General features: G+C 36.7%; 1 protein-coding gene and 1 long non-coding RNA gene across 16 annotated transcripts in view; one reads left to right on the top strand and one right to left on the bottom strand.

Annotated features, from left to right (window-relative positions):
- LOC137489281 (uncharacterized) overlaps nucleotides 1–22,042 on the bottom strand; it is a 602,555-nt gene that overhangs the window by 189,189 nt on the left and 391,324 nt on the right. The gene's annotated exons all lie outside the window — the stretch shown is intronic.
- plod2 (procollagen-lysine, 2-oxoglutarate 5-dioxygenase 2) overlaps nucleotides 8,034–22,042 on the top strand; it is a 78,423-nt gene continuing 64,414 nt past the window's right edge. For 4 of the 6 annotated variants that reach the window (XR_015524244.1, XR_015524245.1, XR_015524246.1 and 1 more), the window contains exon 1: nucleotides 8,034–8,365. Coding sequence is in view for 2 of the 6 variants with exons in the window: in NM_001089464.1 (NP_001082933.1) it covers nucleotides 8,269–8,365 (97 nt within the window). In the remaining 4 variants the exon portion in view is untranslated. 6 annotated transcript variants of the gene reach the window in all.

Consider the following 22,042-nt stretch of genomic DNA (forward strand, 5'->3'; position numbering starts at 1 on the left):
TGGGAACAGATTATTCAATTATATTAAAATTATAATTATTAAAATATTAAAAATGTGTTATGTCAACAATGTTTAACACAACAGATTCTTCAATGTGGTGAGTTTAATATGCAGTGGTGCAATTTTACAGACCTGGTACAAAATATCAAAACAAAAATGAAGATAAGTTGACTATAAAACTACATATTGCAATACACTTAATCATACAAAAGGTCTTCAGTTCCACCACCAACTCTAATAACAATTTAAGCAGCACATACTTCAATACAATTATGTAAGTCTCACAAGAAAATGCAACTTTTTATATATTTTGTAAGATTTAATTTGTAAGAAAATTATAAAATGTATAATTTTTAAAAAGAGGCATGTCCTCAACCCAAGTGGTTCTCAAAGTGGGGTTCGGGACCCCCCGAGGGGTCGCGGAACAATGAAGGGGGGGTCGCCTGGTGATTTCCAAAAATCTGTTTATTTTTTATTAAATCATAAAAATTACCATATTTTATCCATAACCTACTGAAATTTTTTTTATAGTTTCTATATACTATATAGCTACTATAGTAGCTTATTAATAGCTCTGTTGGATTGTGACCCCTGGGGTAATTACATTATATTAAAGATACAGATGCAGCAAATTGACTCTATAATACCAGGTTAAACTTTCTGGCACATTTACAGCACTGACATACATTAAAAAAATTAAACGAAAAATAGACTTGGGTCAGTTGTGTGTGTGCGCCATTGCATGCAAGGTTTCTGTATTTATAACCACCTCAGAGAATATTGGGGGTCACGAGTCACCGGCATTGTTATTTTGAGGGTCGCAGGCTGAAAAGTTTGGGAATCCCTGCTCAATCCCACAAATAAACCCAACCATAATTGGGGTATTTGTACAGAGAATTATTTAATGAGATCATAAAGTTCACTAAATCAAAAAGTTAGAAATGAGATTTTGTTGGTAGCATTTGAGTCTTTAGCATATTAAAGTGCTCAGCTCACCATTAAAATACGATTAAATTAGTTCTAAGGTCATTTATCAAAAGTGCATAGGTGCAAAAAACGAGAAAAGCTTCTGTGTATGTCTTTCTTCCAGATGAGAAATTTATAAATAGCAAAATGATCTTAGAATTGTGCGCAGCTAGCTGCTGTCAGCCTTGTGAAAGCCCTTTAATTAATATGATTCTCAAATAAAAGAGTACTTGCTGATGTCAAAATTTGCTTTAAATGACAATTAATTTGATAAACTGCAGTTAAACCATATTGTTATTTTTAAGATTTATTTAATTTTATTTTTTAATTTAACTGAATTTTGGGCGACAGGGGCGACGCGGTGGCCCAGTGGGTAGCACGATCGCCTCACAGCAAGAACATCGCGGGTTTGAGCCTCAGCTGAGTCAGCTGGCATTTCTGTGTGGAGTTTGCATGTTCTCCCCGTGTTCGTGTGGGTTTCCTCTGGTTGCTTTGGTTTCCCCTACAGTTTAAAGACATGTGGCATAGGTGAATTAGGTATGCTAAAATTGACCAAAGTGTGTGTGTGTGAATGAGTGTGAATGGATGTTTCCCAGTGATTGGTTGCAGCTGGAAGGGCATCCACTGCTTAAAATATATGCTGAATAAATTGGTGGTTCATTACGCTGTGGTGATCCCAGATTATTAAAGGGACTAAGCTGAAAAGAAAATGAATGAAGGAATAAATCATTTTGGGCGACACGGTGGCTCAGTGGTTAGCACTGTCAGCTCACAGCAAGTAAAATAATATTCATTACAAGTTGATTTAAAAGAGCACCTAAATTGTTTTACATTTTGTGATTTTTCTCAGTTGAATAAAAATCTATTTCCATTTTTACATTAGCAGATATTTTGTTAATATGTAAAATTATATATAAACACTACTTTCCATTCATATTTTATCAAAATATTTAGCAGTGTTTGCATGTCCTGTACTGCATAGATTTCATTAAAATAGAAGTAAAACAACATTCATCATATTTATAACATATTATTTATTCCTTAATAGTTTTGCAATTTGTGATTTTTTTTCAGCTAATTAAAATATTTTCCATTCATGTATTTCATCATTGAAGATTTCCTCAAAATACTGTAAAATTCTCATCTCGTCTCATTCTCGTGAACCCAATCTCATGTCTCATCTCGTCTAGTGGAGGTAGCGCCTCGTCACACCCCTATCATTCATTTTTTCATTTTCCTTCGACTTAGTCCCTTTCTTAATTAGGGGTCGCCACAGCGGAATGAACCACCAACTTATCCAGCATATGTGTTATGCAGTGGATGCCCTTCCAGCTGCAAACCAGGACTGAGAAACACCCATATACACTTGCATTCACACACATACACTATGGACTATTTAGCTTATTCAATTCACCTATAGCGCATGTCTTTGGACTATGGGGGAAGCCCACACCAACACGGATAGAACATGCAAACTCCACACAGAAATGCCAGCTGACCCAGCCGGGGCTCAAACCAGCAACCTTCTTGCTGTGAGGTGACAGTGCTAACCACTGAGCCACCGTGCCGCAGATGAATCAGACTTTTAAAATGTAAATAAATACTGTCACAGATAGAGTGTGTATGGATGTTTCCCAGTACTAGGTTGCAGCTGGAATGTTATCCGCTGTGTAAAACATATGATAAGTTGGCGGTTCATTCCGCTGTGGCGACCCCTTACGAATAAAGGGACAAAGCCGAAGGAAAATGAACGAAGTCTGATTCATTTACAACATCTTATTAAATCATTTAATCCCAACTAGCTTTTTTTGTAGCTTAACAATAAAACAACGAATCAAAACGTTACGCTAAATTCGAAATGACAATCTCTGTCAAAGGCGTTCGCCTCAAACACCTCCCCATCATTCTTGCTATCTTTTCAATATGGATGGCGGGCCAAATCAAAGCTTACCATGGGACAACTTTGGCCCGTGGGCCCTACTTTGAGCATCTCTGAAATTAAGCCACGTTTGTTTAGAACAACAAGACAGAGAGTGAGTGAACTACAGTATAAATAGATTTGAAGTACACTACAAGTGAACATTAAACACAATCAGCCACCCTTAGTATTATTTTTCTTTTCACAAGAGTAGTCATTTAACGCAATTTAAGTTTCCTGCTTGTGTGGTCAAAAGACTGGATGCTATATTCCGTCTTTCTAAAACGTCCACGACCAACACTGTCATCTGCCTGTCTTGAGTTTTGCAAATGGCGCCGTTGTGGACGTATAGATCGCCCCTCCTATACACCAATATGAATGAAGTGGATGCTTGTAGCACGGCATGACAAATGTGTTTTCCCGGAGGTCAACTGCTCCTTGTGATTTTGGCTGATGTGCGGGATTTACCGTCTTAACCTCACTCCAACCAGCGTAAAGATGTGGTAATGAGGTGGTCAGACTGAAAGCATCTGGTCTATCAGGAGCCACTGGCCTACTATCGTTGCCAGTTTGTAATTAACACAAATTTGCGGGATCAAAGTCACATTTAAAACAAAAAAAGAAGCTATTATTGAAAGTAATTACAGCTAAGGATTCATCAGGTCCATGAGATCATGGCGTCTAGGATATATTACTCATCATTGTAGTGGAGAAACTATTTACCAGGCCTGGCAGTATACCACAAAAAGACGCGTATATCTATTTTCAGCTTGCGCTTTGGGGAAGAAATAACTAGGTGGGCTAATGCTGTTAGATTGTATTACTGTGTGATTTAAGACAAAAGGTTCCAAGGTCTGTTAAAATGTTCAGTCCTTATTCGTTTATTGGATCTGACCCTGTCGTCGACATCAGAACTCACTCTACTTGACATTTTGGATGAATGGAAATAAAGATGGAGATTCGTGACCGCCTTTATTGCCTGCAGACATCAACGTCTCCACAAACTATAATGTCTTTGCCTTTCAAGGAAATTAAAATGAGAAACACTGAGATTAATCCGTTTCCCCTTTTCTTGGGTCTTGTGGACCATTAAAATCTAAAAAAATAAATAAAAAATGAGAAAAAGATTTGGTCTGGAGCAGACTCTAAACTATACTATGTACAAATGGATGTGAAAATAAGGCATTTGTCCACCATAACCCTGTTAACCCTGTTTCATAAAAGTCAATTAGAACAGTGGAGATTAAAGTCAAAAACCTGCCTTCAGTGAGTAGACCTAAACGTCCACGCTTAAATTGGTCTCATAACAGCAAGTTGAAGATCATTTGATCTATCTACTCCTCACAGATCTCTCTTTTAAATGTATGTTTTCTACATAAATATTTACAATAACATCTGTTTTATTTATACATTTTATTATTCAGTACCAAAGCAAAATGTGGAACTAATCTAACAAAAATAAACTCAGTTCACAGTCTAAAAATAATACATCAAAATTATCTAAAATATATATAACATGATATTATATATATAAAAAAAAAAAAAAAAAAAAAAATATATATATATATATATATATATATATATATATATATATATATATATATATATATATATATATATATATATATATATATAAATTTCTAAATATGTTTGGTGACTAAAATATCAATTTCAATAAATATTTCTGTTTATTATATATGTATAATATATAATATATAATATATATATATATATATATATATATATATATATATATATATATATATATATATATATATATATATATATATATATATATATATATATATATATATATATATATATTTTTTTTTTTACTGTTAAGGGACATTAAAGTTTCAATCATTTTTAAGAGATCAAAATAAAAATTAAAATGATTTTGAAATTAATATTTTTCTCTATTTCTCAGAGAATGAAGGCAATGTATTTTATACATAATAAATAAACATATAATACATATAATAAACAGAAATATTTATTGAAAATAATATTTTAGTCACCAAACATATTTAGAAATGGAAACATAATACAATAAAATCTAAGCTAAATATTGCAAAATAATAATAATAATAATAATAAAATTAAATTAAATTAAAGCCAACAAAATATAACTAAATTTTCTATTTTCCATGCTTCTTATGATTTTTCTTATTTATAAAAATTATATTTAAAAATTTTCTATAACATATCAATTTGGCTGTACCAGTTTTTGGATCGTTATCGTAAGTTACTTTCTTAGATTAGCTCCTGATTTGGCTTCAATACTGACAAATCTATGCGCAAATAATAGTATATAGCTTCCTATTAAAAATATGAATTTAAAAGATAGATTTGTGAGGGGTGTACTTATATATGCCGAGCACTGTACTTCTATATAAATGTACTTAACTAATACAGTAAAACCTCACATTTCTAATTCACCCTTACACTACTTTTCCAGAGTGATTTGGTTGTGTGAATCAAGATGAGCGTCATTAGTTTCAGTTCTTTAAATTAAAACCTTTACATTTCATAACAGTGTAAAAGCAATATCATTTGACCACCCACAAAACAAGCACATTTAATTGACACACACATGCTAACATCTATATTGTCTCTCAATGTACTGTATACTCAAGGCCAGATGTGGCGAATCAAAGCCAGCTTGAATCAAACAGAAGTGATTTCAGCTGTTCAGGCTTTGGTAGCGTTTAGAAACATTTACCTCCCCCCCGACACGTCCAAACAAACCCCTCGATCTCACAAAGCTGTGAAGTGTCAGTGGGTGAACTGAAACGAAGCTGCATTTATTTATCATTCCTGCCATTACTTATCTCCACACTTGAAAACATTTTCCATCTGTAATGACAAAAGGCTGCGACAAGACGTTTTAATGACCCGCAGATAGTCGTGAACCTCTGATGAACCTGTGTTTCGAATATTTGTACTGCTCAATGCTGCACGCATGAGTGAATCTTGTAAAAAGGGAAAGGGATGAATGGGAACGCACTGGCTTCAGTGACATCAATCAGTGGTTAATAAGAGTGTTGGACTTGGAGCGGATTACCTCATTATTATTACACTGTGTGCATCGACACCATATGTCTGAAAGCTTGAGACCACAATAAAATGCATAACTAGCGTGGTCAAGATCCAGCTCTCCCATATAGCTTTTAGCTTTTGGCACACGTGCTCTTTCTTTTCTATGCACTGCAGTGTCATTGTGGGTAAATTTGAGCTCAATTTATATGCCTGCAGGGAAAAGTATGCTTTTTTTTATAAGTAGAGCAGTAATCAGGCGGTCAGTGAATGTATGTGGGCAAGCCTCAACACAATTGTTTTTCCAAGTTGAGAGTTTTCAGGCTTAATAATGAGCTAACGACTCCGTTACAACATTATTTAGCATGTTCATTACGCTTTTAATGCTATTTCCTGATAGGAACGGTTGCCTGCGGTTATGAAAATGCTGAGTTTATAGCCTGTCTCAGATCCAAATACCACTGTACTAAATGATTCCTGAATCATTCACCAGGGATTTTACTATGACAACCCCAACCCCAACCCCAAAAAATAATTAAATAAATAAATAATAATAATAATAATAATAATAATAATAATAATAAATACAAATAAATAATAATACTAATACTTCTACTAATAATAACAATAAATAAATACAAATAATAATAATAATAATAAAAAATAAAAATAAATAATAATAATAAAGTAATAATAATAATAATAACAATAATAATAACAATAAAAATATTGTTATTATTATTATTATTATTATTATTATTAATAATAATAATAATAATAATAATAATAATAATAATAATAATAATAATAACAATTAAAAATAATATTATTATTAATAATAATAATAATACATTTTGGGCAACGCAGTGGCGCAGTAGTGCTGTTGCCTCACAGGAACAAGGTCGCTGGGTCAAACCTCGGCTCAGTTGGCATTTCTGTGTGGAGTTTGCATGTTCTCCCTGCATTTGCGTGGGTTTCCTCCGGGTGCTCCGGTTTACCCCACAAGTCTAAAGACATGTGGTACAGGTGAATTGGGTAGGCTAAATTGTCCGTAGTGTATGAGTGTGAATGAGTGTGTATGGATGTTTCCCAGAGATGGGTTGCAGCTGGAAGGGCATCAGATCAGGCAGACCACAGATAAATCAGGGACTAAGCCTAAGAATAGTGAGTGAGTAATATAATTATTAAACTTTTTTTTTTTTTACATTTTTGTTGAGGTTAAACCTTATCTGTAATTAAATTCAAAGTTCACTATAAAAAAAAAATGAAGACAAAAAAGTCAAGACAACAAATATTTTATGTTGCTTTAACTTATTAAAAAAAGTTAATCAAGGTTTCAGCTAAATGCTTTAAGTCAGAGATGCCCAAACTAGGGCCCTTTGATTTGGCCCACTATTCCATCTTTGAAAAGAGGGAGAATTTTGGGAAGCCTTTAATACACATACATTGACTGTCATTTCTAATATATATAAAAAAAACTTTGCACTGGTTTATTTTATTATTAAGCAAATATTTTAATTAAATGTTGTAATTAAATCCAAATGTTTTATTTATTTATTTATTTTTTTTTTATATGAGCATACTGTTGCTCGGCGGATAGAGCACAATTTAGAAGTCCTCAGTAAGCAAATCAAGGCAAAGGCAGCTTGGCTAATGTATTCGGCATTAAATTCCATTGTGTTATAAATGGAATTATGTTTTCATTGTAATAGGGCCATTATAAAATCTAAAAATATATACTATGCATTATTTAAAATGATTCATGTTTTTTATTTTGAAATAAATGAGGAAATTATCCATGGCAACTTTGTAATACAGATACATATCTTCAGCCCACTCCCCTTAATCAAGTTTGGTTTTCGGCCCTTCATAAAAAAGTTTGGGCATTAAATTATACAAAGTTTAACTTAATATGTTATATAAAAATGTAAATGTAAAGTTTTTTTTTTTTTTACAGTGTGGTCAAAAACTCGTTTTCCTCCCTGTGCAGAGAAAGCAGCATGCTGGTCTGGGTGTAATGAAATGAGGGCGGCGCAGGGGGCATTATTTGAGCTCGTGTTTGAGGACTGTAGCAGGAGGAGGGGAGCTCAAACACAGCTGTACTTGTTCAATCATACGCTCCTGTCACCCTGTCCGGGGAACACCGAGGGCACCATCACAGTCAGCCCGTTCTTGAGGGACTAATCAACACGTCTTTTTCAGTCTAATCTCCAGCAGAAATGACTTCATTCAGGTGATCTGCGAGAAATGTTTTATTGCTGACCTCGGGGATTTTCGGACTCTCCGCTCGCTGACCAGTCGCAGAACTTTATAAACTCCAGTCTCTGAGGACTTTCACTGAGGCGACGATGGAGCGGCGTCGGGGTTTTCACGCGTTCGTTTTGATGCTGGTGACTTGTGTTCATTGTACCTTGGGCATGGAGACAAATAAGGATATTCCAACAGGTAGGATTCCGTTACGCGCTCTTCTGTCATAGACGCGACGCGACGCAACAAGAACGCGAGCGTCATTATTATTTCTCTCTGAGCAAGTCGAATGTGGGGATACTTAATTATTAATGATAGCCATTTGCGAGTCATTAAACGATCCATACTGTATTGATAACCTAAAATATATAAAAGGAAAATTCCTCAAATGTAGGCTATGTTTGAATGACTTAGTCTGTGAAAACCTTAATATAATCAATATTATTGGCCGTTTTCGAGTCATTAAACGATCCATAAGGTGTGCGATAAATTTTAATAACCTAAAAATGTAAAATAAAACTCATCACATGTATGTTTGTGCAAATTAATTAAAAAAAAAGTTTCTTTCTATTGCATGCTTATGGGAGAAAGTCACTTTGGGAATTTGTCACGGGGGATATTTTAGGACATTTGTGGGTCCTACGTTTGTAGTAAGTGGCTTAAACTGAAACTAATCATTCTTAACAATGTACTTATTGTCTAAATACATGTACTTATCTGTAATTAATTTCTATAATTACACTGCTGGCCATCGCTTACACCCTATAACCCACCCTTAAACCTACCCGTATCCCACCTCAAGAGCACTAGAAGTGTTCTGCAATACATTCTTAACATATCAAGTACATTGTATTTCTATTATTTGTATATGTATTTATATTTATAAGGCCACTTAATATAAAGTGGGACCCTTTTGTGAGTGAATTATGGATTTTTTCCTGGGAAATGTTTTAGGAAACAATTGAACTCTACATCCAGAGCCATTTTTGTAATGTCGCGTGTCGTTGTAAAACAGCTAACATACTTCATAATAGTTTTATTCTTACAATCATTATATTACCGTATAAATGTAACCCTTGGAGATCAATAAATATACTCAATACATGTGACAAATATCCCAGTGTAGTGTTTGAAATGTTCTGTAGCCTACTGTTTTGATACCAATTTTTTAATTTGATGTCTGCATCCAATTAATTAATCATCAAAAGCGACTTTTTTATACATAGAAAACAAACTAAGTGCAAGTTTAGTGTCTACTTTAATGCTTAAAATAACACTAGTGGAAATAAAAGTTTAAAATTGCTACAAAAGTGTTCATTTGTCATGTAATTTAATAGCCAGTATGCTGAGTTTAATATACTACTACTACTACTACTACTACTACTAATAATAATAATAATAATAAAATCATAAGTATTATTATTATAAATGATTAATAAAAATAAACTAATGGCATCAAGCTGCCATTCTTGGACCTATGTACATCAGAGGTAGAATGATAAGCCAAGCAACCTTGGTATTTATCTACAGTGTGTATTTATTTATTTATTAGTTATTATTTTCTTCTTCTTCGATTATTAATTATTAATGTTTTATTTATTTAATTTCTTGCACGTGTAATACAGAAGTTGACCACTAGATAGCCAAGTGTCCTGTACAGTACCCCCTGCCCCCCTCCTTCTTGTTGGGACATGAGAATTGTCAGGTAGACCTTTTTCTTCACACAGTCATGTTGTGAAGGAATGTGTATGTGTGATAAATAACACCAAGCCGTTCAATCTACAAATCTGACAGTTCAGTTGTCTATTGCAGTGTTTTCCTGGAGGATTATATGCGAACAGTGTAGCACAATAATGAGTTGAGCAAAACTTTGAAGCATAATTACTATCTGGATTCCATTAGGCTGTACAGTAATTTGTTTTTGATGGTAAAACATTTACAGCCTAAAACGTGTTTAGATCATTAAAACGCCTCTGTGTTGTGTGAACAGTTGCCTGGGCTTTTTTTTTTGTTACTGTACCGGAATATAAAGTTGCTTGAGAGTCATCAAGCCTAGTCAGAGGGAAAAATATGACCCTCTGTTTTTCATTCATTTTGGAGTTTACCATTGCCGTGCAAGATGACCGCAGTAATCTTTATTCTTGACAGTTCTAGAGCTAGAGCATTTGTATTGTGTGTATACATGGCGATAAGCATAATCCATCAGTCAACCCAGTGCTGGAGCAAAGTGATGCATGCTTAAGGGTGCAGTTTATTTTCTTGAAATATATATATATTTTATAAACAGCTCTTGGTGCACTGGACAATCTGATTGGGAACATAATAAAAAAAAAAAAACTGAAAGTTCACTGAAGTTCATTGCAAACTTAACAAAATAACATACCCATCTAAGAAGTGTCTTTGTAGAATCTAAAAATCTACACTACCTGACAAGTCTTGTTGCCTATTGAAATTTTAGGAACAGCATATAATAACTTGACTTCTAGTTGATCATTTGGTATCAGAAGTGGCTTATATGAAAGGGAAAGGCCTCTACATTATGCTTGTTTTACCAAAATAAAACATGATCATGCCTTGATTTTTTTAATTGTTGAATTAGGACAGTAAGGTCTGACTTTGCTTAAACAAAAGTCTTGTCACTTAACAGAAATAATGTCCAGTACAGAATATAAAGTCATGCTGCAGTGGAAAAATAATGAATATTGTGTATGACTCCCATGAGCTTGGAGGACTGCATCCATACATCTCTGCAATGACTAAAATAACTTATTGATAAAGTCATCTGTAATGGCAAAGATAGCAATCTTGCAGGACTCCCAGAGCTCATCAAGATTCTTTGGATTCATCTTCAGTGCCTCCTCCTCCAACTAACCCCAGACATGCTTAATAATGTTCATAACTGGTGACTGGGCTGGCCAATCCTGGAGCATCTTGACCTTCTTTGCTTTCAGGAACTTTTATATGGAGGCTGAAATATGAGAAGGAGCGCTATCCTGCTGGAGAATTGTTCTTCTCCTGTGGTTTGTAATGTATTGGGCAGCACAAATGTCTTGATATTTTAGGCTGTTGATGTTGCTATCCACTTAGCAGATCTTTTGCACGCCTCCATACTGAATGTAACCCCAAACCATGATTTTTCCTTCACCAAACTTGACTGATTTCTGTGAGAATCTTGGGTCCATGCGGGTTCCGATAGATCTTCTGCAGTATTTGGGATGATTGGGATGCAGCTCAACAGATGATTCATCAGAAAAATTGACCTTCTGCTACTTTACTAAATGATCAACTAGAAGTCAAGTATTATTTGGAGCTCTTACAACTGGGATCCGCGACAAGACTTTTGTCAGGTAGTGTACATTTCAAAAGCAAAACCACTTAAAGTTCAGCCATATGTTACACTTGAATATTACGACTGCCATTTCACACAAACAGAGAGCAAAGGTGTGAATTTAGTGTCTATGTGTATAAGCTATCACCTCTAAGAGTTACGGTTTTAACATCTGGCATTTAGTATAACACTACTAAAGTGCTGTTTTCATAGAGACAATCTTCTGTTTTACAACAGGGGTTTCAGGAGTAGTCAATAAGCCTTTATAGTCAATAAGTCCCTTTCAGACAAAGCAGTTTCATTTTTTCTTGTCACTGAGAAAATATATGTTTCTTTTCCCCAGCCTGATTCCCCAATGATGGTTGGGTTTAGGGGTGGGGTTTGGTGCCACATCTCCTTTTTAAAAATCATACAACTGTAATGATACGAATTCGCCATTTAACTGACAAAACGTAAAATACTTACGTTTCCCTTGTGAAATCAGGCTGGAAATGCAGCTTGAATGCAGCAAAAATGACAATGTCTTCATTATTTACTCACACTCAATTGGTTCTAAACTTTTATGAATGTCTTTCCTCTGTAGGACACAAAACTAAATATTCTGAAGTATGTCATGGCAGTTTCCCCCCCCCCCCCCCATCATTATTCAGTATCTGCCTTTGAGCAGAAGACAAAAAACTCAAAGAGGTTTGCAACAAGTAACCAGTAAATGAAGGCAAATTTTCCTTTATTGGGTGAACTTAAATTAAAAGCCTAAGATTGAGTGCTGGCCATCCATTCACTTGTTTTCTGGTGTGCTTAAAAGAGGTCCAAACCCTTAAAAAACAGTAGGTAAACCAGAATGATCAGACAAGAGATGAAAGGGGGAAAAAATAATTTAACATGTATTTGTTGTTCTTCGATTGAGGGTAAAAAATTGTTCAAAAAGGCTGAGTGATGGTACAGGTGTGGTTACATCTATACCAGCTCTACTACGCAATCATGTTGGTAACTTGGTGATGTTGTGTTGGATGTTGTTCTCCTGTCAGACCTTTTTGGATATGGGATACAAATTAATTGCAATTTAAAGAAGACGGAAGTCCAGAATATGCAAACCAATTGTATAATTTTTATCTCACAGGTGTTTAGGAGTCAAAACAATGTCTCAAAGTTCACTGTTTGAACTGCCAAAAAGAACTCAAGGCAAAGTTCGTATAAGCCAGATTTTCGAATATACGTCATTTCAGTTTGTTCTTCAGTTTAGTATTTAACTATTTTATGAATAGGAAGTTACGTAATTCATCATGGACAATTGGCACAGATCAGGTGTCTTTGAAGACAACAAAGTCGACATAATTTTATTTTTAGATTCAGAAATCAAGATTAAATCAGCAACTATCTTGAGAGTAAAAATGACAATTGTTGTGTGGAACTTCATCATTCAGAACTGGATGGATTAAAGGAGTCACAGCGTTTGATAATTGGACAGAATATGCTAAAAAAAAACAAAAGGTTTCAAGATATCATCCATTAGGAAAGCATATGAACATATAATTTCCATTGGTTACTTCACTATTGACCAAGAACTTGCACTGAGAATGTCATGTTTTGACCTTGTTGACTCTACCAAGTAGCATATGCTGTCGTTTAAACAACTGACATGAGAAATCCGGCTGTAAATTTCCAAATTTAAGGTGCACTGCAGATTAAAATCTAAATGGGTCTCTTAATTGCCCCTGATTTGAGGTTTTGTGTACCTTTGCACACAGTAATTAAGCTGCAGTCATTAACAGTTGCTGGTATCTAGATGACGCATGCTATCCTAAACACAGGGGAAGATGCAGAGGGGAAGAAAATGCATGGCTTTATGTAGACAGAAAGGGAGTGAACGGCACAGGAAACCTCTGTCGTTTGCGGCATGACATCACCGCAATCTGTAGCCTAGAAAGTGAAGCGTTTAAATCTGCACATTCTGCTTCACGACTCTCGATGTTGTCTCTTCTCAAATGCCTGCGGGGGGAACGATCACCTCCTGTGAGTTTTCAATGTCCACCCACGTTTAGACCTCTGTGAACCCTTCACAATGAAAAATTGCCCTTTGAGTTGAACTGCAGCGAAAAGATTTACGACTTCCAAGTTCCCAGTAAAAGAGAGCATATATGCTTGTCTATAGTGTTGACTGCTGGACCTGGCCGCACTAGCCTGTAATTGGTCTTGTGCAACATGGTGTCAGTCAACCACACGCTTGATTAAAGAAGTCTGGTTTATATATGAAGTTTAGATGGATGTCGTCTGTGTTTTGCCGAACTGTTAAATGAAAGTCTGACACACATAAAAAAAATACAGCTCTATCATCATCCAAATGTTGTGTCACAACCTCTAGTCTCTGTTTTCACTTATAGGATCAGGATTTTCAGGCAGCTGGACGGATTTGGCAGAATTACACTTTCTGTGCCTGCGACTTTTATTTGATAGACTATGATCTCTGTCTGCTATTGTAGAGGGTTCAAAGCATATTGGTCTTCAGTAGCATGTGAACGTGACTGTAACAGTTAAGACTTTGATATGAACAATATCTTACCAAAAAAATGGTGGTTCAAAACAACTTAACAATAAAGCTGGCTAAAGTTAATGCAGGATAGAATACATTTTTTTTAATTCATTAGTCAAGCGGCACAGTGGCTCAGTGGTTAGCACAGTCGCCTCAGAGCAAGAAGGACGCTGGTTCATGTCCCAGCTGGGTCAGTTGGTATTTCTGTGAGAAGTTTGCTCCATGTTCGTGTGGGTTCCCTCCGGGTGCTCTGTTTCCCCCCGCAGTATATAAATTGAGTGTATGGCAGTTTCCCAGTACTATGTTGAAGCTGGAAGGGCATCCACTGTGTAAAATATATGCCGGAATAGTTCATTCCGCATTCATTCCGGTTCATTCCGACCCCTGATAAATAAGGAACTAAGCCAAAGGAAACTGAATGACTGCATGGTCAAGAATAATCGTGTTATAGGTAGGCCCACACTGAATCTGCACCCACAGAAATCTGCATTTTTTTTAGACCATTTTGCTTATTTAAATGTATTTTAATATATATTTATTCAATTTTTAATAGTAATTTTAGTAATATTATGGAATGATATGCAAATGTTTATATGATCTATGTGCAATACAGTTTCTAAAGTCATGTTCTGTCATATTATATGAGAGTCTTTAAGTGATTTTAATTGGATTTGCATGGTAAACCTTAAAAAAAAGTTAAAAAGAATTTTTTTAAAGATGTTTGCTGCTACTATCGAAATCATTCTGCATAAATCCACAGATTTTTTTATTTTTATTTTTTTTTTACAATATGTCAGTAGATTTTGTCTGGTGTTGGTTCACCAACGTCATTTCAAAGTCATTTGACTCGCCGGCCATCTTTGAAACGCCTCTCGGGTGGTATGCTCAGGCATTCTGTTTAAATGGGAAAACAACAAATTCTCCAAAAGTGCTTGCCAAGCTTATAGCTACACTTTATATTAGGAATCACCAATTAAATAAAACAAAAACTGTCTCCTTAGTTTAATTTCTAAATGTGTCATCTTCGAATGAAAATCTGCAGAAACTCACATTTGGTCCGAGCCACTCCCCGGAGAATCCTCAGTCTATATAGATCTATAACTGGCTCCTGTACTAGAAGGCAGAGCTTCATTTGCCATATTGACCGTTACAGATTTCCCCTTTCAAAACTATACGAGTGATACATCTTGTGTATTCTAGAGTCTGTGTTATAGGTACATGTTCTGGAGCTGCTTCGTTGCTTCTTTGGTCCACTGAGGGAAAATCATCAGTAGTGAAAACATAATAACACTGGGAGCTGATGTAAATGAAAGAGAGAGCCCGGTATGACATTACTTAAATTACAATAGCTTTGATGTGGTGTTGTTGATGTGTTTTGGGGTTGCTGGATGGCTATTGCTTCGCTTATTGTTGAAAAAGGACTTTCTTCAGGATTATTAACTTTTCCTCCAAATTAACTGTTCATAAACAAACAAAAAACATTCTAATGTCCAGAGTAATTTTATTAGGCATCCCCACACCCAAAAAGAAAAGCTGATTCTAGGGTCCTGGTGTAGAGCCAATTCATTTGGCCAAGATACTTGTTTTGTAAAATGCACAGAATGTTCTCCGGTGGGGTTTATGATGTTCTAGACACTACATCATTTGTTCCTTCAATGGAGGGTTGTGGGATTTTTGACCTGCTTGCTCTATTAAATTAAAAACTTAATTTTATTTAAATTAATTTATTAAATTAAAAGAGCCAATTCAATTTATCAGTGCCAACGTTTAAGCAAAGCACTAATGATGTATGTCAGATGGTGAAGTGTTGGAACAGTCATTAAGTTCTTTCAGAGAACTCAAATTCATGCAAGATCCAGGTAGTGATGCTTGTGAAAATCTGTCTCCTCCCATGTATGCCATTCCAAAGCTTGACCAGCTGTATGCAGATCAGCAGGGAAATATCAATTCATACAGAACCCCCACAAGCTATTCAACAAGGGTAATTTGTGCAATCATTAGAAGTGCATTTGAGGACAGGAGAGTAGTCCTGATCTTTCCCAGTGATACTGTCATCTTCATCGGCTTAACTGCCAAAGCCACCCATACCCACTACAACACTGTCCACCTAGCCCAGCCACAAGGGCTAAATATCCAGAAAAGACCAATGTGTTTACAACAGATATTTGTGCACTTTGACAGAGTAGAACAAGTGGCATACTTGTACCTTGGATTGCAAATCCAAACCGGTGCAGTGGTGGTAACCTTCAGGTCAGCCTCCCATCACTTAGGAACAAAACATGGCTATTCTGGATGCTGATATTACCCATTCTCTTGGATTAATCCGAAACATCCAGTCTGCTCAGGCAAGAGCTGAACAAACTTCAGTTCTTTTTTAATGTGGTACAATCAACCAATGATTGAAGAGGAAATTGAGCACATGCTTTGGCCATAAATTCTGTAGGCACACCCATTCCTTGTCATATCGGCTTCTTTGGTGGCATCGGCTGGTTGGTGGGACAGTGCCAAGATCTGCTTTGAAGAAGACATGAATCAAATGCATTGAGGAGGATCTGATGAGTAGGTGACTGATAAGTAATTCATCCAGAAATGAAAATTCTGTGATTGATTACTCATCCTAATATTATTTCAATCCCCTGAGAATTTATGGGAACACAAGATATTTGAGAAGAAATCCAAGAGCTCCATCATCCTCTATATACAGCATAGGTCTCAAGCTCAATTTCTGGAGGGCCGCAGCTCTGCACAGTTTTGTTCTAACCTTAATCGAACACGGTTGATCCAACTAAGCAACGTGTTCAAGCCTACTAAAGACTATTGAGTAGCTGTGAGTCCTAATGAGTCCTAATGCCCCAGTATATTGATGGGGACTTTATACTCCTCAGTGAATGCTGGCTTTCGAATGAGACGTTAAACCGAGGTTTTGACTCTCTTTAGCCGTTAAAAATCCCACAATGTCCTTTGTAAAAGAGTAGAGGTTTAACCCCGGCATCCTGGCCAAATTTGCCCTCTGGCCTCTGTCCATCATGGCCTCCTAATCATCCCCATATCATTATTGGCTTTAAGACTCTCTCCTCTAAACCAATCAGCTGATGATGTGTGGTGTGTGGTCTGGCGCAATATGGCTGCCGTCGCGTCATCCAGGTGGATGCTGCACATGGCGAATGGATGAGAAGGTTCTCCCAAAAATGTGTTAAGTGCTTTGAGTGTTCAGAAAAGCGCTATGTAAATGTAAGATTTTATTATTATTATTATTATTGTTATTATTATTATTATTGTTATTATTATCATCATTATAATAATAATAATAATTATTATTATTATTATTTGTTATAATTTACTGAAGTAACAGCAATAACTAATTTTTAAGCATAATTCAAGAGTTGCTTATATCTAGAAAAATAGTATATAATACTTAAATGAGATATCTGAAAAAGAACATGGCTCAAAATTAGAGAATACTTTCAGATTCCTCCCATTTATTAGTGCTAAGGCCCTAGTATACTTCAAACAAAGTTAATTTTCATTCATTTCCAAAGAAGCTTGAAAAGGCAAAGTGATGGTATACTGTCTATGTAAGCAATTATTAAAGTCAGCAGCTCAGCACACAAGCATGATATAGGCTGTAATAAATGCGCACGCTAATCTGACGCCGAATATTTTTACACAATTTTTATACAATAATTCTGGCGTAGTTGAAGTTGTCAGATTAGTAACTGATTCAGTTAACTTTAACACAAATGAAACTAGCTACATCTCCATCCGCCTATTTTTATGCACATTTTGGATATGCACATAAAAAAGTCGGTTGAAGAAAATGCTAAGATGTGCATAAATCTTGAAAATGCTCATAACTGAGTAAGATAAACTTTTTATTTGATAAAAAAAAACATGCATAAACTACAATGGAAACATTTTTACCGCACAAATTTCAGCATGCGCATTAAAAAAGGTCATGAGATTTTGTTAAAAAAGATCATAAAACGCCTTTACCATTTCAGTATTAGTGTTTTTTGTTATATTTATTTATATTATATTATTAATAACCTCCAGAGCTGTCAAGAGCATCTGCGCTCTCCATCTTCTGAAGTGCAAGTCATTCATTAAAATAAATAAAAGATACACACCGCTTCTCCTGCCACAGTAAAGTCCATTTTTACTTTTGATATGCTGACACCATAGGTTTAATCAGCATTTTTTGGATAGAAACATAGCTAGTGTTAAAGTATGATCCACTAAACTGTAGCACGCCTGACTCCAACCAAATCATATGGATGAAGAATTAACAAAAGTCCTGCTTCCCTCTATCTTTAATAGCTTAATCCATCTTACTACTGTAAATCTGTGTGCGGTCTTCAAACTCAAGCTTGCAAGTCTATCCAGAATCAAACAGAAGCTGCTGCTCTGTTTAGCTTGTTTAATTGCTTTGGCCAATACAGCATTCCAACTCCACGGCAACGCTTAACTCAACTCAGCGCAGGAAGTTACCGCAGTAATTGCACGCATTAGGCCATGGAAGGCAAATTTTTGGTAATGCCAACCGAATGACCCTTCTTTTTTTCTCCGTTTTTATTCTTCTGATTATTTTTCCAGGCAAGGAAAAATAAATAAGAGTTACTGGTAAGTTAAAGCCTCAACCAAACTATTGTGGGCAAGCCCATGTTTTACCAGATGCTGATGATGATGTCATGCAATGTTCCGTTTTAAAGGCATTTACAGCTGCTTTTAGAGGGGTGCAATCGAAACACAACCCCCGTCTGCCAGTACACTACAAGATTCTCGGGTTATAGACACGGGGCATGTTTAAACAATCAAGGAAATTTCCAAGCCCCGAGAGAGAAAGTTTTACTATTTTAGCCGCGGACAGCTGAAATAATGTCTGTCTACAATCACCCCGCCACCCAATTCCCCTAGTTTGTTCTCCTTCAGATTTGCTTTACGGTTTCTAAGTGATAACACATTTGGCAGTCACCTGGCTACACACATGCTATGGAATATCTGCGTTTGTAGTATCTCATTGTTGAGTCACAGCTACCTATGGTTACATTAAAATTCTTTAAATCTGACGTGGGCTGTTTTTCTCGCAGCCCAATGAGGCGTATGTCTGACCTCTAGATATTTGTGTGTATATATGTTCTGGCAGGGATTCTGGTGATTTTGGTTGGGATTGTGTTAACATACTTATGTTTAGCGGACAGAACAGGGTACTCTCTATACCAATTCGGAAGTGCTGGTCTGTTAGAGAAACACAGTGACATGCTTAGGGTATGAATGAATGGGTGGTGTGGTAGAGTCTGGCTGTTGAGGGATCAGACCGCCTAATGAGGTCAGTTATGTGACTCAGTAGTGTTACTATGTTTCCCAGAACTGTCTGAACTCTGTTAGCGTCTGTTAGCACAACAGATTAGTTTCCAATACTGTGTCCACGTCAGCAGCTTGTACAGCCACTATTGTTATTGATATACAATTATTTTGTGCCTAATAATGGCTTAGTGGTTACTATTGTTGCCTCACAGCAAAAAGGTTGCTGGTTCAAGCCCTGGCTAAGACAGTTGGCATTTCTGTGTGGAGTTTACATGTTCTCCTCATGTTGGCGTAGGTGCTCAGGCTTCCCCCACAGTCCAAAGACATACGCTATTGGTGAATTGAATGAACAAAATTGGCTGTAGTGCATTTTATTTCTTCTCTCAGACCAGTGCCTTAAAAGACCAAATGTTATTGGCTGGCCAACGGTTTGAGCAGAGGTCAGTGTTTGTGTCACTTTGAACATGCACATTCAAATTAAATAATTTATTGCCCTGACTCATCCCTCTCAGTATGAGCAGACCTTTAGGCCACAGATGTTCTGCAGTTAGTGCCCTGATAAAGATGATCTTTTTGTGTTAAACAGTCAGTGGTTTGACAAAAACCCATTTATAGTGCAATAAATGTAAGTGTCCCCTGGAGCAATCTGTGGGTTAAGCATGGACAACTACAACATGAAAGACAAAACAGTGTAAAAATGCATTGTCTCAAGAATTATCTGTCTGGTCTTCAGCCTCCTTGTTGAAACAACCAACTCCCATGCAAAGAGCTGCCAGTTCGATCCCAGCTCGGAGTGGGTTGGGTAGTGTAGGAATGGCAGGGTTACATTGGTGCCGTGACCCGGATGGGAGTGAGGTTTATGTGGGTGTAACAGACGCCAGCTAGTGAAGTGCTGTGCAGATAAACCACACTCCCCTGACCTCTAAAGGAGCTCTAGTGACAGATTCTAGAGGACATGTTTTTAGCCTCCTTGTTAAAGCAACAGACTCCCATGCAAAAAGCTGCCAGAACCAAGCTCGGAGCAGGTTGGGTAGTGTTGGACTGGCATGGTTACAATGGTGCTGTGACCCAGAACAGAGTGAGGTTTAGGGGTAACTGTAACAGACACCAGCTGGTGAAGTGCTGTGCAGTTAAACCTTACTCCTGTGACCTCTAAAGGTGCTCTAGTGACAGACGCTAGGGGCCATAGCCTCCTTGTTAGAGTAACCGACTCCTATGCAACAAGCTTCTGGCTAAATCCCAGCTTGGAGTGGATTGGGTAGTGTAGGACTGGCGGATTTACTAGAGCATCAGTAATTTATCAAAAGATACAACAGTCGCATACATGAAAATATGCTGTATAGTCAAGTAGCATTTTAAATGGTCAACTCAAGAGCCTGGATGCTGGTGGCAAAATACCTCATCCTCTACAACCAATCAATTAAAACCATTTTAGGATGTCATTAGCAAATACAATTCATTCTTAGTTCATCCCCCTAGTATAATTTACCCACCTGATGCAAATGAAACCACCAGAGAGCAGACCAAAAAGTGTGAAAGGCCATGTTATTGTATGCAGGGAGCTTTCTTAAACACCCTCAGTCTCCAGAGCCCTAAGCATTACTTGGAAGATAAGCTGAGAGGGCCACAGAGAAAACAAAGTGTGTTCTCTGGTTTCCCAGTCATATAGTTTAGAAAATACTTTTTTAAGGGGGTCAGTCCTTCGCTTCATCCTGGACCTTGACTCTCCTACTGAGACTTGAGTGTTCTGTGTGGTAGAAGTTCTCTGTGTATTAACTGTGCCCTTCCAGTGCAGTGTGAAAGTTTACACAGACGGCGCGAGACTTTGTGCGCAGGAACACTTTAGGAACTACTCTAGGAAAAGAAACAGCTCGCCTGTCTGAGGCAGCATTCCTCTGGACCTCAGCGCTTCACACTGACCTGTCAAACACTGTCTCCTTAAGTCGGCCCAGACTGTGTACTACATTCAAAATAGCCATCTTTTAAAAGTCCACACCGCTTTTTCCACAGTTTTTTGTGTGAGCTTCAGCTCTAAAAACAGTGTTTCTACATCAAGAGGCGGAAAACGGAATTCTTTGGAGTGTTGGACAGTGACCTCTCTGTCTGCACCGAACGTCTGCTTGCACTACATTAAGCACGGTCTGTGGAGTCCATTAACAAACATTATTGGCCTACAGGGTGCACACTCCCATAATATGATACTTCTGCTTTTGTGATTCTTACTACATTCGTAGTAGGTTCGTGAATCATGGAAAATACATCTCGATAGAGTGCATCATTTTTTAATCACAGCTGCTTTAAGTGATTACATGCTTGAAGCATTGTGGTGGCTTGGAGTCTGTGTTTGAGAAACTGCTTGTGAGCCACTAATCACATCTTCCACTCTGTTCCTGGGAAACTGACTTTCTCCATATGGCAGATTTGTCAGGAATAAAGAACTATCAAGTTATGCTTTTATTCATAAGCTGAGAAATTTTACAGGTTACTGGCATGGAGCACCGGTCAAGGTTTGATTTGTGTCAAGACATAGGCAATGAACATTTTCCTTGAGAAATGAAGTTTTATAAACTAATTTCAAAGGAGCGTGTGATATGATTAATCGCGGTTGGCATCAAAATAACAATCATTGCTATCCCAATCAGATATCATTGCTAGACCAATCAGATGAATTTTAGCCTTCAATAAGTAAGCCCATTCATCCTACCTTCCTAGT

Source organism: Danio rerio, chromosome 24 (assembly GCF_052040795.2).
Source record: "Danio rerio strain M-AB ecotype USA chromosome 24, GRCz13ab, whole genome shotgun sequence".
In the NCBI taxonomy this organism is placed as follows: domain Eukaryota; kingdom Metazoa; phylum Chordata; class Actinopteri; order Cypriniformes; family Danionidae; genus Danio; species Danio rerio.